The following is an 18,852-nucleotide window of genomic DNA, read 5'->3' as shown; positions in this document are numbered from 1 at the left end:
TCTTTTCCACATACCCACTAATTGTTAAATGCAGTATAAATATTTATAGCACATCAATATCAAACTGAACATTCTCTCAAACGAAAGCTAGACATGTAATACTACTGCAGCACTTACTATGATGTGCCTATTCATTTGGCTCCATTCATGATCCCTCCCGTTATGCAGCCCAATGCAAATCTACAGCATTATGTATGAATAAGGGGAACTATAATTACAGCTCTACTGTAATACAATACAGTATATGCATACGAGACACACAGGCATGTATATGATTAGCATTCTTTAGTCGTTAATAGGACAGCGACTCTATTGACAATGGCTTATTTTATTCAAATGAGGCAATTAAAACAGTGAATATGAAGTATAGTAATTTACATGAGGTGCACCATATGAAGAACTTAAGTTCCCACTGGATTGTGTTAAATTGCTCCCATTCAGCCCCACCTCGACTTGATAATTGGGATACATATTGTATTAATCATGAAAACAAAAGTGCTAAATCTGGTTATGAGGTTACAGTCTAGAGGACAATGTTTAAAACAATAGGTTATAGTTTTTTTTTTCTGGCTAATCTCATCACTCACACGGACCCTGCAAGCCAAGCACAAACACACACACACACACACACACACGCAGCCCTAGGGAACCAGGTTAGAAAGACACTTTGGCTGTCAGAGTGGGAGAGCTAATGAAAACAAATGATAACTTAAATTTGACACACTACATGACAGAGCAATATTAAGTACGGTGTGAAGAGCCAATGCATTAAGACACACACACTTTTCATTCAACTCAATGTAGTAACATAATTGAAATAAAATAAATAAAATCTATATAGAAATACAAAAAAAAAAAACTGACAAAAATAAATAAATATATAAAAGGTCACACTTTATTTTATGGTCAATTTCTCTCTATTAACAAACCATTAACTAGGACTTTTGCCTCAATAAACTCCTAATTCGCTGCTTATTAATAGTTAGTAGGGTAGGTAGGGTAGGGTTAGGGATTTAGAATATCATCATGCAGAATATGCGCTTTGTAAGCACTAATAAACAGCCAATATGTTAATAATAGGCATGCTAATAAGCAACTAGTTATTAGTGAGAATTGGTTAAAATGTTACCAAATAAATACTAAAACTAAAGAAAAAAAGTCATAAAGGTTATGAATGAGTAAATGATGACAACTTTTATATTTGGGTGAAATCCCTTTAAAACCACTTTGAATACTTAAACATAAACAATTTCACAAGTTGTTTGGGGCTTGAAGCCAAAACTGACGTGTTTTTATGTTTACAAGTGACGAGACTCATGAGAAGATTCCCAAAACAAAAGCCTGGTGCGTAGGTATTGCGTCACTCACAGGCTGACTTTTTCAAGACAAGGTTGTCAAGGCCAGGAAGTCTCAGTTACTGAAACAACACTGATAAAGGTTTGCAAACCCCCCACCCAACTGTGTGTCTCTCATGTATGTTTAAACGTATGTGCATAAAGGTGCAAGGTACATTTATACATTTGGCTGCCAAGACAGAAGACACAAGTAGTGACAGCAGCAGTATTAGGAGCCCTTTTACGGGACCTTTGCTTTACTCATGAAATCAAATCTAACTGTTTTACATAGGTTGTGTCATTTAAAATTCATTAATTCATGAGTTTTGCCCATGCAAAAGTCACCAAAATTATGATAGGGTAAGACTAGGGTGGTTTCCAGGGTGTTGCTATCTGGTTGCTAATGTGTTTTAGGTGGTTGCAAGAGTATTGCTTAGTTGCTAAAGTGTTCTGGTCCGATTGCTAGATAAGTAACAGCATACCTCTTCTTAACAACATGCATAACTTGAGGTAGTGTAATATTGTGAAATATTATTATTAAATGTGATTCATCAGAAATCAATCGAATATGCTGATTTGGTGCTCAAGAAACATTTCTTAATATTATCAGTGATTAAAATGGTTGTGTTACTTAATATTTTTCTTTCCTCTGTTTAGAAATCTTTCCTCTAAGTGTCACTTTCAATCAATTTAATGCTTCTTGGTAAATGAAAATATTAAAGATCTTTAAAAAAGAAAAATCTTACTGACCCCAAACTTTCAAATGATAATGTATGCAAAAATATCACTTACGACCACTGCAGTTTGACCACAATTAAACAGAATATTATGCATAAACAAAACAGATTTTCATACCTCCTGAAGAATCTGTAAAGCCTTCACGTGTCTGTGGATTATTAAAAAGAGATGACATTACTGTTAGTAGACAAATAAAAACAAATAGACTTAGAACAAAAACAGCTGTTCAGTTCTGTCAAGCAGATATATTCCTGATCATCCAAGTGATGCCAACATCTAGACAGCTGATTAACGAAGCCAGTTGATACATAACAAATACATTTGAAGGGCTTAGGGGGAAAAAGCAGGCTTGCTTAGATAGTGGATCACATTTAATAAATCTTCACACTTAATGACTCATTGAGCCGCTGCTGAAATGTGGTATCTTAAGGCAGACAGTCCAGTAATAGGCTGTCAGTTCGAATATCAGAGGAGCTGTTGAGTGAATAAGACTAGACAGTGATAAAGATGTGGACAGGGTCTGGATAAAGAAGATCCCTGAAGGACATCACATGAAAAACAACTAGAATGTATTTGGAACGTGTTTAAATCCAGACAAAGACAAACACTTACTCTCTTTCTGAGTCCACCAGGTCTTTGGCAACATAGTAGGCTCTGGATCGGCCATCAATCTGAGAGTGACAGAAAAGAGCCATGACAGATAAATGAAGAAACCCAGTGTTTAAAGAGTTCAAGTATACACAGTTCAGTCACAGAGCATGGTAAAGAGAAATATATAGATGATATTTATATATAAAAATATTGATAGATGCATAGATGGAGACAGAGCGAGAGAGGAGTGGATGTTCTGATCTAATTTCTCATACAATCCTGTCAAAAGAAGACTGATTATTTCATTAAAGCACAACGTAAATGAGAAAGCTTTCCTGGACGTGCCGCTTTAAGCACAGATGCATTATGGATGAGACACTGTGTTCATGGCAAGCACAAATCCACCATTGATTTGCAAGCTAATCACAGCTGTCTGAACACGAGTGTTACTACTGAATGGACATATTTAGGAGAACATGACTGCATGACTGGGACTTCACTGCTAGTACTGATATATCCATGTTTAGATTTTAATAAAGTCTTTAATATGTGCTTGGGTCACTTTTATGCACATATAAAAAATCCATAATAAAACTAATTACAGTGCAGCTGGCTTGTTTCCAGCTTGTTGTTATGCTGAAATCAGGCTGGGATAGGTTACTCCCAGATATTCTTTTCTTTTTAAAGACGAAGAAAACAAGGAAGCAGGCGTCACAAGGCCGGGCCCCGGCTGATATTACAGTGGCAGAGGGAAGGGGTGGGGTCCACCTCTCACTGCAGCGCTAAACTGACTGCCAGGAGACGTATGAACCTGGATCTCACAAAAATTGCACACACAGGGAATTCCAGTTTAACAGGGAGGGTCCTTGTTTTTATCTACTTTAGCATGCAAAGCTGTTATTACTTGAGTAAAAGTATAAAGGTTAGAAGAGGTACAACAGTAAAAGTGTATACATAGTTATAAAGTATAAGATCATACAGTATTACTGTGTGTTAAACTATAACACAGGGGTTTATAAAAGTTTTTGATATCAGGGACCCACAAAAATAATGAGTTTAAGCCTTCTTACAATATAAAATCAGCTAAATATGTTAAAGACCCATTAGTACTGTGATATTTTTTATATTTTTTATTATAGTGTATAATATGTACATTGTATTAAGTTTTAAAAGTTCTGTACTATAAGTACTGTATAGTAAGCGATTCCTGAAAAATCAATGTTGCAATATGTTTAACTGAAATAATTTTAAAATATTTCTTTATCTCTCAAATTTTCTGCAATTTACAATTTAAATGAATGTATTTTAAAATATAATTTATTATTTATAACCTTGGTTTGTGTATGTACCACTATATTATATAATAGCTGACCTGTCGGTCATGGCAGTGGTCTCCACAACCGTCCTCTTCCTCAGATGTGCGTCCATGGTCTTCTTCATTGGACACAGTGGCAGACACAGAACAAACAGGGAATGGCTCAGTGTAGGCACTGTGAATAGATGAAACATGAAAGAGAGTTACATGTATGATCACTATGGGTAAGTTACTGTAGGCTTTCACACAACACTTAACCTTGGATTTTGACCCTGTATTATGAAAATGGTACACTTTTAATTTGAAAGGGACCATGTTTGGCCCATTTTTATTTGCTAGTTAATAAATCTCTTCTTTAGAGATCGTGCACATCATTCATACGCAGAAACTTTAATGAGTTGTGTTTAGTTTTCAGCTTTTATCCTAGGCTAAAAATCCTAAACATAATGTGTAAATTTATATTTAATCTCTACTGATACAAAGCCCACTACCAAAACTATGGAACAAACCCTCTCAAAGCACAATGTTTTATATTAGAGGGCACTTTGGTGTCTAGCCGAGCAGAAATTACCCTTCGCCAAGGAGAAACATATTCCCCCTCTTCATTTAAACAAGACCTGGTGAGAATAATTCTTTTTTCTCCCCTGATCCTCCTTACAGTAGTAACACGGATGGCTGGGGCCAGATTGCAAAGAAATTTACGGTTGGGCATGAAGGGCTGACTTGGTGATCCTGTGGTGAGCACTTAAACCAAAAAAAATAAAAAATAGCCCTGAGCATATGCAAATGTGCACATAGTGAAGCTGCTTATATACTGTGGAGGGTACATTCAAATGCACATATAAGGGAAACCTTGAGTGCATTTGTGCTTACACTTACTGTATCTACAGGCATTAACAAGCAACTCTTCTGTCTTTTGCATTAGTGGTGTTGAACAGAATCAAATTTCAAAGCAATTAAAGTTATTGTGTGTGCATATTGTCAATGTACCAAAGGTTTAGAGGTGCCCAGATAGGTGTTATACTACTCAAGGACACTGTACACTGCACACACACAATGTCTGCAGCTGGAAGTGGAAATTGCTCATCATTGCTCATAGCCAGCTGAACTGGGCGAGCTAAGGGGACAGTTCGTTTAGAGGCCACAGATGAAGCATATAGGAGCCTTCTGGCAGGACGTCACTACAATCTTCAGCGATCTCACCAGCTGAGGACTCTATTTTCAGTGAAATCGGAATGAGGGTTAGCATAAGACAAAACAAGCTTCTTCTTTCATCTGAAACAACTTTCAAATAAATTCAAGCTGAAACTGCCCATATGTAGCTCTCCAGGATCAAATCAAATAAAACTAAGATATTTTTATGAATACATATGGATTTTGCATCATGCAGAGGGGACTGTCACAACACAACAATAAAATAATACAACAAAATAATCGAATAAATAAAAATAGTAAAATAGTCCAGTAAAATAAATAAATCAATATGAACATATCACAAAAGAAACAGTACAATATAAAATACATAATAAAATACAAATTTAACAAACAAAAAGGCATTGGAAAATTCTGAAAATGTCATGAAAAACATGCATCAATCCTACTGTATATTATCTCTCCATCTCCCAAAAGTGACAATTTACACAATCCTCCTGACACTTCAACATTACCATTTATGAGAAGCAATTATGGAGCAAAGTACTTCTCTAAGCTGTTTGCTTTAAGGTACCCATGAGCTAAATTTACTGCAGAAAATTACAAAGAGAGTGCAATGATTTCCTATAACACACCTATATGTCCTACTGCCTGATGCTTCCTCGAGGCTTGTTATATGTAATTCAATTGATTTAAACTCTTGATAATAAAATATACATTAGAAACCCCAGTGTTTCTCTGTCTGAATCTGTGTAATAGTGCTATTATAGAAGATAAGCATCGCTGAGATGACTTCATTACCAGACTTCATTTAACAAAACGTATTTGAATGCAGATGAGGAGAAAGTGACGAGCAGCACGTGTGAACCGAGAGATGCATATTCTTGCTTGACTTTAGTTTGGTGGGGCTAAGATTCAGAACAGATAAAAAAGGGTCTAATTTCATTTCTAAATGGGGTTTTTGTTTATTTAGTCATCATTTCAGAACCATTTAAGTTATCTGTAATGTTAAATATGGCTTTTAAAATGGTTACATTTAGTTCAGATGATCTGCCTTCTGACAAATGTGTACATATTTACATTGTAAATAGCATTCAAGTCAAACACTGGCCCCTGCCTTTACTGTAATATTAGAAAAGAGATGGAGAAAGCTGGGAACGATGACAACAACAACATCTTTGTGGTAGCCTTGCTTTCCTGACTGCCACACCTCGCCTTGTTGTTTGGGTCGCAGGGGAGTCTGGGAGATCGGTATTGCCTGTCTCCACCCCATCCCACTGACCCTGTCCCCTCGCCCTTGTCCTGCATTTCCTGTAAACAGCGGCATGGAGGCTCATTGGCTGGGTGCGTCCCCTCTTGGGATAACCTGGCAATGACCTGAGAGCCCTGGGCACCAGGCCCAATTTGGACCGGACCAGACCAGGCCAGATCCACACCCAACTTTGTGAGCATCAAAATGCAGAAGGCACTTAGAACGTAAATTAAAAGATATGCTCATTTTCTCAATTATCTGGAAGTATGTTTCAAAATATGTTTCTAAGTATCTCAAACTCTTTTCCTTTTTTTATGTTTGATGCTATGTTTATTGTAATTTTCCTATTCTATAAATATTGCATAATAATATTATAATTTATAAGTGCCATGAAAATGAAGAGCCAAAGTAATAATATAATATAATATAATAACAGAAAAATTCTGATGATTAAATTCTATATGAGGGTCAAAGACATTCTAAAGTCCACATCAACAGAAATTTTACAAAAGTGATTTTATATATATATATAGAAAGCACATTAAATGCAAGTAAAGGTTTCAAATAAGTTCTGGGAAAATAAAATGTCAAAATGTGGGTAAAATAATGTTCCACTGTCATTCAGTGTAACACTTAGGACTATATTTATGTAAAAATTTAAACAACATATTTATTCCGACCTGTACATATTAAAATATATATAAAAATAAGTGCATACTAAATTTTATTGCATTTTAAATCTTGCTGACACATGGCCAAAATAGCATAGTGGCAAAGTTTAAACATGTAAAATTACAAGTAGTGTTTGGGATAAAACTAATTAGTTTTTTAATATGTCATAAACTGACTGTTGTGGTAAATATGCCTGACAAGACTGTTACACTGAATTACATTTTAGTGGCTGTTTTCTGTAAATCATGGTAAAAAGTATGATTTTTTTTTTTTTTTGTGCAGAAAAACTATTTAATTAAACAGGACATGATCTAATGTACTGAAAAACAACAACAAAAATTCAATTATGTTTAATGCTGTGTTTGTTGTATGTCTGTTGTAATTTTCCTTTTCTATAACTATTGCATAAGTGCCATGGAAATGAAGAGCCAAAGTAATAATATAATGTAATATTAAAAAAATCTGTATTACACTTATTGTTTATTGTACTTTTTGTCTTTGACGCATGAATACTTTTCAAAATAAGGATTATTCAGAATATGAATAGACAAACATTTCATAATATAGGGGGTTTAATAGTCAATATTAAACACACTAGTTGCTATTTATAACTATAACACTATTATGCTAAAGGACTTTCACATCTTTCCTCAATCATTCTCTCACACTACCCACTGTCCTTTGGTATCAGCAATGAGTACAAAACGTTCCTCTGATTGGCTTAGGCATGAAAAAATATTATTTTTTATGCATCTGCAATCAATCACCAAGAGTTTACTGTCATTGTGTCTCCATCCACCAAAGAAGCAATGTCAATTTTTCTCTGCAAGCATTCAAAATACGACAAACAAAAACAGACAGAACATCAGCAGTGACGGAGGATTCTCTTGGGACACAGAGAGGCTAATGGTGCAGACACATAGGCCCATTTGCAAACATGCAATGCTGTTAGATTGCACAGCAACACAATGAGTCAATAATGTCACCAGAAAAAGGTCCCTGGCTCCCATATCATCTTCTGAATAATGGAGGATGCTTAAAAGTGTGGCACATAAACACTATGGCCCAGGGTAACATCCAAATGTTTCCATGGGGGAAAAAACCTATATCAAGCTATCACTTTATTTAACTTCAAGTAATGTATTTTATTTTGCATTAAAGCATTAAATCTGTACTGTCAGATGAGCTTTAAGAAAGTAAATTTATAATGCTTAATGTATGCATAATCTATAAAATTTAAATCTAAAGGAAGTGAATATATAATTATATGTATTTGGATACATATTTTTTTACAGAGCCAATACAAAAATAGATTTTCTCCCATTCTGAATAAAATTATGAAAAATGTATAAAACTGCAGAATGAGCAATAAACAATGGAAAGTCTAACAATACCAATAAGCAATTCTGGAAATTTCCCTTGTGTTTCTCTGAAAATCGGATTAAAAATCTACCCAGAGGCCACTTGAAAAAGTCAGGGTCTTTAGACTACACTGGAGGTAATCGAGCAGAGGTTTCTAATGATGACTCTAGGGTGGCAAAGTGAGAGCAGAGAGGGTCATACAGTCAAAGGAAGGGCAGAAAGTCATCCGTCGTTAAACCTCTGTAAATCCTCAAATCTCCCAAAAGCCCAATAAAAGAAACACACATGGGGAATTTGGCTTAATAACACTACATGCTACCAAAATGCTCACCCAGAGGACAGAAATCTCTCCCTGGTTTTCTCATCTATTCCCCTCCACTCAGCTGCATCAGGCTGTGAGAGCATTGCAATAAAGGTGAAAAATAGCCCTAACATTTAATCCACTTTCTTCCTATACTATTTGTATCATTGAACAATTGCGTTGTATTCTTTCTCACACAGATAGGGTACTCCAACAAATGTACCATCAAATCCTGCAAATGAGAAAATCAGATAAGCTACCCTGCAAACATAGTCCGTCTTTCCAACCCATGAATCTCAACGCCACAGGCTGCTCCACTACCACATGTGCAACACGGCACCTAAGTGTTTGGCAAGTCAGCTTGCATAATTATACACTACTTTAGACAACAGCTAGTGGCTTTCCAGCTATGTTGATCTTGCTTTAGCTTTGTTTGCAACAATTCTTGATTGGAAAAACAACTGGAGCATAATGTGTCTAAAATGTTAAGTTGTTTATTATTAACTTTTGCAAAGAACTGTTGCATAAAAGCAATGTTGGACAACATCTTGTTGTATACTGTATCTAGCTCTCCAATGTTTCATTATATATATTCTAGAATATCTGTAATACTTAAGTCTTGTTTACTCAGCCAGGAAGATTACAGAAAATATTCTGAGACAGAGAGAGGCTCAAGCTGAGCTATCAGAGTGACCAAACACTTGCCTAATTTCCTGTTAACATTGTTTTGGACAGCACTTCCTCCAGACTTGTGTGATGATATTGCCATTGTGTTGAGAGGAAGGTGTTTCAGCATTTAAAATATAACTCTCTAGACAATCTTATGCTAGAGTTTGATGACTTAAACAGAAATACGTCTTCCTAATATAGTTTGTTTCAGATCCCTTTTTACGATTACCAATGTGGAAAATGTTCATTTTAAGTATGTAGTTGTATAAAAACCTGACTATACCTTTCAGGGTCTTGCTCTTGCGTGGTGGGCTTGTTTTCTATTCCTGCAAAGCTATTCATGTCCACATAGCCATCATTTTCATTGGCAGGTGCTGCTGTCCGATTGTGGTCATCGAAGAACTCTGTAATAGTGACTGCCCGAGTGGGTCGTCCATGTGGAATCTGAATATTCTCATAGTCTGAGTTTATTGCAGGAATGTTTTCATAATCAGAAGTATCTGCACTTGGGAAGGAGATGGAGCGTGGTTTAGTGAGGGGTAGGGGCATGAAGGGGGGCCGAGAGCGGTCCTCAAAAGACTCCACTCTGGCTATACCCCTGTTGCTATAACTCTTGGGTGCACCTTGCCTTCTTTGCCTCTCTTTGTAAAGCAGAAAAGTGGTAGGTATTTCTGAATTACGTTGTGGTTTTCCCACACGGGACTGAAGCTGTGGGGAGTCGCTTGTACTCCTTCGATCAAGCTCCAGCACTCGAATTGGCCCGTGGTGGCTAGACTCAGAAGATGACCTGGAAGAGCGGACACTGCCATCTCCACGGGCTTTGCTTTCTGATTTTTTCTTAAATTTTAAAGCCAAGAAACGTTTAAACGAAGTCTTCTTCTTTTGGGGGTTGTCAGGAGATTCGTGTTGGATTAGAAGTGATGGAGAGCTTTTGGTTACAGGCCTCTTAGTTATGTAAGCTAACTCAAAGGGTGGTGGGATATCAACTAGAGATGTAGGTGTCGACACACCACTGGAGGACTGGTGACTTCTTTGAGAAAAGCTTCCAGAGGAAGTAATCACACAGGGCAAAGAAAGTGTGTCATCTTTTCTTTGCAATCTGCATTCCACTCTAGGAGATTTCTCACCCTCAAAGTACCCTGGGAATGGCAAATCTCTGCCCTCAACAGAAAGCGAACGAGGAGAAAGAAGAAAGCGCCTTGGCTTCAACGAGGGAATTACACGGTTTTCCTCTGTTTCATCTGAAAGCTTGGGATGTGGAACTCCATTCTGGTCCAAAGCCACAGTGTAATAGTCGTGAGACTGGTACTCAGTGCCTGTCTCCTCAGGCACAGTCTCAGGAACATATCCAGGTACTTTCCCAGAAAGCGAGCGAGATCTCGTCACAATGCTCTTCCTGTCCAGAGAGATAAAATTCTCGCCCTCCGAGTCGAAGCCAGCCTCCTCGTAAATGTGTTCCTCACTTTCTGTGTCTGAGTCCTCAAAGAAAGGCACAATATGACAGTCCAGCTCTTCGATGTCCTCTTCAAATGCTTCTGTGGTGTGGGCAAAAACCACACGGTTTGTAAGTTCTGGAGTTCTGCCTACATCCAAGTCAGCAGGAACGGTAATGTTGCAAAGTCTGAGACGTGGCTGGCAGCTGTTCCTCTGACTCAACTGAGCTTGTCCCCTTCTAGCTGATCGTTCTCTTATACTTTTACCCTTTGTTTTCCTCTCCATGTTTACCGGCTCATCTTCATCTCCTATCTCAACGTAATCTTCAGACGACACGCACTCCACATGCTGATCATCACCATCGTTGTCTTTGATGTCAGCATAGTCATCCACTTCTTCATTTTTTGCCATCTCTTGACCCTCAGAAGCAGGTTGAGAGACACCGTTTTCTAATTTCTCCTGTTCCTCCTCTAACTCTGCCACATCGTTCGATGATACATAGTAAGGCTCTTGGTTTGACGTTCCCTCTGTTGCGATCTCAGAGTCTTTAGGTTTCTCATTGCTGGACTCATCATCAGTGCATCTTGCTTCTGGATCAGAGGTACAAGTCAAATCACTTGGCACAACTTCAATGACAGAGTAGGGCTCGAATGCATCCTCTGTCTCCTCTGCAAACCTGAAACGTCCAGATGGGTCTTTGGTAGCACGTTCAGCCTGCCAAGTGCTGTTGTCATCCGGTGTGCCAATAACATCATAAGGGTATTCCTCACATAGTGAGGGTTGACTGCAGTTTGTAGCTTTTGAAGAAAGTCCAGTCTCATCTTCTTGTGCCTCATGAACATATTTTGCACCTGCTCTAGTGTCCTCTTCATATTGATTATTGGCACAATAAAAACCGCCTGATGATGGGTCCTCAATCTCCTCATACGGACTTTGAGATTCACCTGCAGGCTGATCTTTAATGAGCGTCTCACTCTCAGACAGTGCACAGGTGTCCTCAAGGACATTATAAGTATCTTCTCCATTCTCAGCTGGCTTGGTATCATCAGTGTTTTTGCTGTGGTCCTCATCTCCTGAAACAAGACTTTCATCGACCACTTCTGATAAATCTGAAGAAGCTGAATGCTGTATTTCAGTGGCTTGATGAACTTTACCTTCATCCTCTCCCAGTGTTTCATCCACTGCCATTTGTAATTCTTCCTCTATTTCATTGTAGCAACTTGTGTCATGGTTAGTCTCATAATTTACAGTAAACTCTTTGTCAGATAAGTCCACGTCATCACCTGTACAGTTTTCTCTGGATGTGTCTGCTTCATCCTGTGTGACATCTGATTCATTATCCTGGTTCAGCTCCAGTCTATCGGAGGATGTTATGTCCCCATTGCCCACAATGCTTTGGCTCACCTCAGAGGCTAACCTTGGTTTGGGTGCCACAGGAGGTTTAGGACCTCGGGTGGAAGGACAAGGCCTTGACATCAGGGTGGAGCACACAGTTATAGTCTGGCTTTGTCTTTGGTTGATAAGTTTGGAATTACTTCTAAAAATCTGCAAATAGAAAGAGAGAAGAAAATTACATTTCGATGCTGAATTGGATATCCTTGCCCTTGCAATAAAAATAAGTGAAATAATCTACAAACTGACTGACAATACGCCATTATGAGATCAGCTGCTCCTTTAAAGCAGCATGATTGATCTACATTGATCATTTGACTGATGAACTGCAACCTCTAAACTTAAAACATAATGAAGTGATTATTTGCTCAGTCCATTCACACCAAATAGCATTTTCACAGCCGTAAAAAATAATAAAAATTATAAACAATGAAAAAGAACTAATAACAACTAATAAGATCTCACCCATTGATTTCCAAGTGCATCTTCTCAAAAAGGGTTAACTTGAAGATAATTTTTGGTGAAACACACCCTTTCTCTTAACAAAACTCATACACCCCTTGTCTTTTCCTGTTATTTGCTACCTGCCTTGACGCACGTCCTATTAAACTCGCCATGCACTTGGTGCTCACCCTGCTAAGATGTTGTTTCCTGACACGACTAATTAACTATTCCAGCAGACTCTCCTGGAAGGACTGTGAACAGGAAGTGCAAAGGGGAAGGACATTAACAGCGCACCATGTCTTCTACATGAACCCCCCTCCCCATTTTTTTCTACAAGAGTGCAGTTTTGCACAACACAAATACACTTCCTTCTCGTCAGACTTCCCATGATTCACTCTCCAGTGAAAAATCCCACCCAGACACACAACCCCCCAGACTAGATTTTTTTTTTTTTTTTGCTGAAAAGGTCGTTTCAGTGCGTTTAAGAACAATAAAAAGAGAAACATCAACATCCCAACTAAGGTCCCCTTGGCAAAATAACAGGATATGAATTATGCAACAAGAATTCACTTAAAACAAATGGTTAAACACAATGGGAGGAATAAAGGGAGAAACAAACTCTCACTGTGCAAAGCCATCAGTACATGATCTAAGATATGGGCTGTAAAGTGCTTTGCTAATTTAGTCCTACCAGCTGAAAGTGAACAGGACAAACTAAATTAACATAAATCAAGAGCCTATATACATGTGACCCTGGACCACAAAACCAGTCTGGGCTATATTTGTAGCAATAGCCAAAAATACATTGTATGGGTCAAAATTATCCATTTTTCTTTTATGCCAAAAATCATCAGGATATTAAGTAAAGATCATGTTCCATGAAGATATTTTGTAAATTTCCTACCGTAAATATATTCAGACTTCATTTTTGATTAGTAATATGCATTGCTAAGAACTTAATTTGGACAACTGTAATGGCAATTGTCTCAGTATTTTGATTTTTTGATCAAGATTCCAGATTTTCAAATAGTCGTATCTCGGCCAAATATTGTCCTATCCTAACAAACCATACATCAATGGAAAGCTTATGTTTTCAGTTGACACTTATGACTGTGGTCCAGGGTCACATATAAATATACACACATAAACACACACACATATATATATATATATATATTTGTGTATATATATGAAGAGTTCAGATGTAAAAGCCTCTAAGTGCCATCTGAAATTTTCTTCTAAATTTTACTTTAATTGCATAGAAAAGGACCTACACATTGCCATTAGAGTAAAATTACTGTAGCCTACCTAAACATAGGAGCCTAATAAAAATGATAATTTTAGATGAAAATGTCATATGGCACTTAGAGGCTTTTGCATCTGAACTCTTCATATAGGCTGTGTCTGTGCGTGTGTGTGTGTGTGTGTGTGTGTGTGTGTGTGAATTACATACATGTGTATGTATGCGTGTGTGAATTATGTTATTCAATTAAGAAATGAAGGGAAAATAACTGAATACAGCATTGTCGTTCTATGGAGAACTATAATAACATTATCGATATTTGCTTAAAAGGACTACTACAGGATGAAAGGACAAACAGTTACTTCTTATGTCATACTTTTTTCAGTATAGGCTATATGCATTCATAAAATACCCTGCAAAACTGTGGACATGATCTGGCTGTTGACTATTATCCTTTTAGGTTTCACATAAAAAGTCAAATAAATTAACTGTACTGAAAAGTTTACTCAGAACTATTTGGTTTCATACCAGCGTTCATTGTCGGATGTCATCCACCATGGCATCTGAAATATTTCCACATTATTCCTTGATATTCCGCCGAAGCAACAGTATATATCCAGAGGTGCCGTGAACTTACTCCAATGACATATGTCATAAAGCCTGCGAAGTAAACATGGAACACTTCATCACTAATTCGACGGCGTGCTTCCAAAAAAATATCAGTTTTATTAGCGACTGTTGCAGCAGGTCTCTTCAGAACAGCGCGCTTCCCGCCTGAAGGAATGAGAGAGATGCGCTCGCGCTCCGGTCTGAGCGTGAAGACTGAAGGTGTTTTCCGCGCGCTTCCTGAGGAGGTACAACGAGTCTCCCTCACGGGAATACAAGGATCGATGACCGAAACCACAGAGAAAAACATCTAAAGCCAATAACCATCAGTTGCGTACGGCACTTTCACGAACAGCTGCTCCATTGCTGTCACGAGTGTCCCTATTAGAGGATCTTTTACAGAATTTCTTGCTCTCACAGAAAAAAATACAATACAATACAATAAAAAATAACTCGAAATTTCTAATCAAAGTGGGTTTGTATCACCACATTGTCATTCGATTTAGATTTATAGCCTTGAAAAGGTGGCTTAAATCTTTAACTAGCCTATGTCAGAATATTTAACATTACGTTAACTGTGCCCTGGTTAATTTTTTAGCTATAAAAATAATAACAAAAAAAACATAAAAATGCAGTAATTTTGTTGGTAGCCTATCAAAGACTGTTGTGATTTGGGCAAACAAATGTTCCTAAAAACATGTTCTAAATCAGTTTCTCTAAATGCTTTTGGCCAGGCTTCCTTTTTGATCATCTGCTGCCTGATTGGAGGAAAGCAGCTCTTTAAAAACCTCTCTTCATAACAGGAAACTGCTATCCCTCTTTCCTGCACAACAGGCAACGCTTCCTTAGCAACAAATGAACAAAGGTGCTGCTGTTAACGCTACTGGGGAATTACTGCATTCAAGATTTAGACTCTATTTTTCCTAATGGAACTCCAAACTGATAGGAGATCACTAATTCAATGAGTATTTTTAGACGAAAACAGTTCTTATAAATAATCCAAACAGGGGACGCCCAGGGGAGACACAGAGTATTTTAGGTCCCGCCGGTGCAGAGGTGTAAAGTATTGGAGTAAATGTAACTAATTACTGTATCTAAGTAACTAAGTATCTTTTCAGATACTTTGTAGTTTTACCGAGTATCAAAGATATTAGCAACTTTTACTCTCTACTTCACTACATTTTTGAATGAGTATCTGTACTCTTTACTCCACTACATTTGGAGCGTTGCAGTTACACATTACATTTCACCTAGCTTTTCTGCAGCAATTTTTTTCTGCTACAAAAGATGTGATACTGTCTACTACAGGGCACTGAAAGTACTTATGCCGAGTTCACACCGCACGATTTTAGCCCCGATTTTCACTCGCCGACAGGTTTTGCAAAATCGCCAACAAATGCCCGAAATCGGAGTCAAATCGGATTACGCGAGTGACAATCACGCAGTGTGAATTATCAAAGATGCAATCTGAGAGAATCGCAGACGCCCATGGAATATTTGGCATGCTAAATATCTGGACCTGTCGGCGATTCATCGTGTAATGTGAACAACCAGCAACTGAATGCTACCCCAGATAGTCGTGCAGTGTGAAAACAACGGTGATCCGGTGACTTTGAAAATCATACAGTGTGAACTCGGCATAACTCACCCAAACTTGTCAACAAGTTTACGTGAATGTGAGCTCCTTAGCAAGTATAGTTGTGAATCACAGGTGTTTTAGATGACTGCAGCTGGCAATGAGGCCGAAACAGCACATCCAGTGCAAGAAGACTAACTTTTTAACTAATTTAATTAATTAATTTATTGCTTGCAATTATGAGGTGCTCAGTTTTATTTTGTTTTTAGAAAATAAACGTGATTGCTCTCCTCACAAATCAACTCTTTCTTGTTTGTGTTACATGTTCACTGTGCCTTGTCTTAGACTTTTATGTCACTTCCTGTCTCCCGTGGTGTTTGTAGTCAGTTTATATCTTATCTGTTCAGCTTGTTAGCCTCCTGTATATACTGTATATAGCCCCAGTGTTTCTTTAGTTCTTTGTGAGTTGTTGAATGTAATGGTTGTCTGTTTGCCTGTCATTCTGTTCTTTGTTCCCTTTGGTTTTTGGCTTATTGGTTGTTCTAATTTTTTTCATGAAATGCCTGCATGTAGATCCTTGCCTCTGCCTGTTTTCCACAGCTTTTCCACAACATTGCAGTTTTTGACTGGCATGTCTCTTTGAATAGTGCATCTTTGAGCCTATATTTAGTATAAGTAAAATACTTTAGTACTGTTAAAATTGGTGACTTTTAGCTTGCAGTGGAGTAATTTTCTGTACTTTTACTCAAGTATGGTTTTCCAGCAGGCCTACTCTTTACACCTAATCCTGACTCAGTTGAACTCAGCATGAACAAAAGAAAGAAAGAAAAAGAATTGGTGCTAGAATTTTCATTTGGCATGCAAATCCTGACTTAATATATAACTATAATAATAATAGTAATAATTCAGTTTCTTCTTATTATAATTTTCATACACCAAGCAAAGTTGCAGCTGACCTTGACAGCCAATCATCATCATGCATTTATTATTTAAAGCAAATTTTCTGCAAAAAGAAATTACTTATAATTTTACTGCACAAACACATTTTACCTCATAATCATGGGCCAGACAATTCAAGACAAAATCAGTCTAAATCAGTGGAAACAATCAAATTAAATCAAATGACATTCTGTAGAAGTAAAATGTTTGGAAGTCAACTGTGTCTAAACATAATTCTAAACATATAGTGTAAATATAATTCTGTTAATTCTACTTTCATAGCCTCTCCTTTACACCAAGACATCCATGCACACAGATCTTTGGCATATAGGCTATCCACCAAATCAGATATTCTTTGACAGAGCCTTTGTTGAAGCCTAATGAACACCGAATTGTAAGACAAGATAACCCCCAGCTGAGCCGCTGCCGTGATGTTCAAGGGCAGACAACAGTCCTGAAACTCAGGAGAGAAAACTGTCAGCCACCTGGGGCTCCATGTTGACAGCTTATATCACAAGCCAAAACATCAAACATTAGGTGGCAAATTCCATAGGACGTATATATATATATATATATATATATATATAACTCCACAGGACTCATTTCCTCATATGTATCTCTCTTTCCCTCTATATATCTGCAAACTGAAGGTCAGATGAACACCACGAGTGATAGGATAGCAGTGCTGAGATACAGGGAGTGTAGTACAGGGGAATAAACCATATGTTCAGAATGTTTCATAACTGCCAGCAGTGACTATTAATTAACAATTTGTTCTCTTGACCATGTTGGCTTCTGAAATGGACATCAAACTGCCGTAAACCACTTTCATTATGAGCTAGACAAGAGTATACACCATAAAATAATTGTTTTTGTGGCCTTGACCCCTCCCAGGACCAATATTTACAACAGCTATAGCGTCACATGAGCTCTCACAGGAAACATTGTTATTCCTGTAAACGGTCCGACAGCTTAAATGACAACATTTAGCAGAAATCTGCTTTCTTAAAAACTGTGTTCTCAAATGTTTTCATAGATAACCTGATAAATTTTCAACATACGTATATTTTTTCAAGCTTTAGACTGAAAACTTTCCTAGCTGTGCCTCTTCTTTTGTTCTTTTAATGGCAAACCAAAGCCAAAGATAGCACACGGCTGGCATTTTGCTGTGCTAATTGTGTCCCTTACTGGAAAGTATGCTATGGCACCAAATTTGACCTTTTTTGCGTTTTATCAGACAAATGTGTTTTCGTCTTTGGGGACGGGTGCAAAGCGGGGAGTGTTTGTAGGCATTGTAATTGAAGGGGTGACTGAAAGAATAGCTCTGAGATAAATAACCCTACAGATGTGGTCTATATGCACAGGATGAAAACAAGTTTTCTAGATTCTGTGAACAAATATTTCTGACCGAGCAGATCTGCCCCTCCAGATCTGTGCCCCTCCACCTGGATGGCTGCATTATGGCACATGCTTGGAATAAGAGGAAAAACATGTCCAAAACCTTTTTTTTTTTACTCATAAACACACATATGTATTCACAGAACTGACCCAAACAGGAAACTGATTGGGAAAGAGGGTCAATGACTTTTTCCCAGAGCTCATATGAGTCTTTCACCACCCTTTACATAACACCTGCCTTTAAAAGAACACGCTGAATGTTTCTAAATTCTGACAAGCTGGGAAAAAAAGCTGATTATTATTGAACTGAAAAGGTACATTCGGACAGTGAAAACTGCAAAATGTTTTCACAAAAAGAAGTCTCAATGCAATAATTGAAAATTATTTAAAAACAATAAGAATCTATATTGATGGATGTTTTCACAGAAGGACGT

General features: G+C 37.6%; 1 protein-coding gene across 3 annotated transcripts in view; it reads right to left on the bottom strand.

Moving 5' to 3' along the window:
* fgd5a (FYVE, RhoGEF and PH domain containing 5a) overlaps positions 1-15,219 on the bottom strand; it is a 41,472-nt gene extending 26,253 nt beyond the window's left edge. For 2 of the 3 annotated variants that reach the window (XM_058791940.1, XM_058791943.1), the window contains exons 1-5: positions 14,428-15,219; positions 9,670-12,365; positions 4,036-4,153; positions 2,685-2,743; positions 2,190-2,220 (exon numbers count right to left, since the gene is read on the bottom strand). In XM_058791940.1, coding sequence (XP_058647923.1) covers positions 2,190-2,220; positions 2,685-2,743; positions 4,036-4,153; positions 9,670-12,296 — 2,835 coding nt within the window. In that variant the 5' untranslated portion in view covers positions 12,297-12,365; positions 14,428-15,219. Of the gene's footprint in view, positions 1-2,189; positions 2,221-2,684; positions 2,744-4,035; positions 4,154-9,669; positions 12,366-12,677; positions 12,841-14,427 lie in introns of those variants that run through there. The other variant, XM_058791942.1, reaches the window with a different exon arrangement.
* Positions 15,220-18,852: the final 3,633 nt, after the last annotated feature.

Source organism: Onychostoma macrolepis, chromosome 11, assembly GCF_012432095.1.
Source record: "Onychostoma macrolepis isolate SWU-2019 chromosome 11, ASM1243209v1, whole genome shotgun sequence".
NCBI lineage: Eukaryota > Metazoa > Chordata > Actinopteri > Cypriniformes > Cyprinidae > Onychostoma > Onychostoma macrolepis.
Note: the sequence above shows the minus strand (reverse complement) of the source record. Positions and strands in the feature narration are given on the sequence as shown.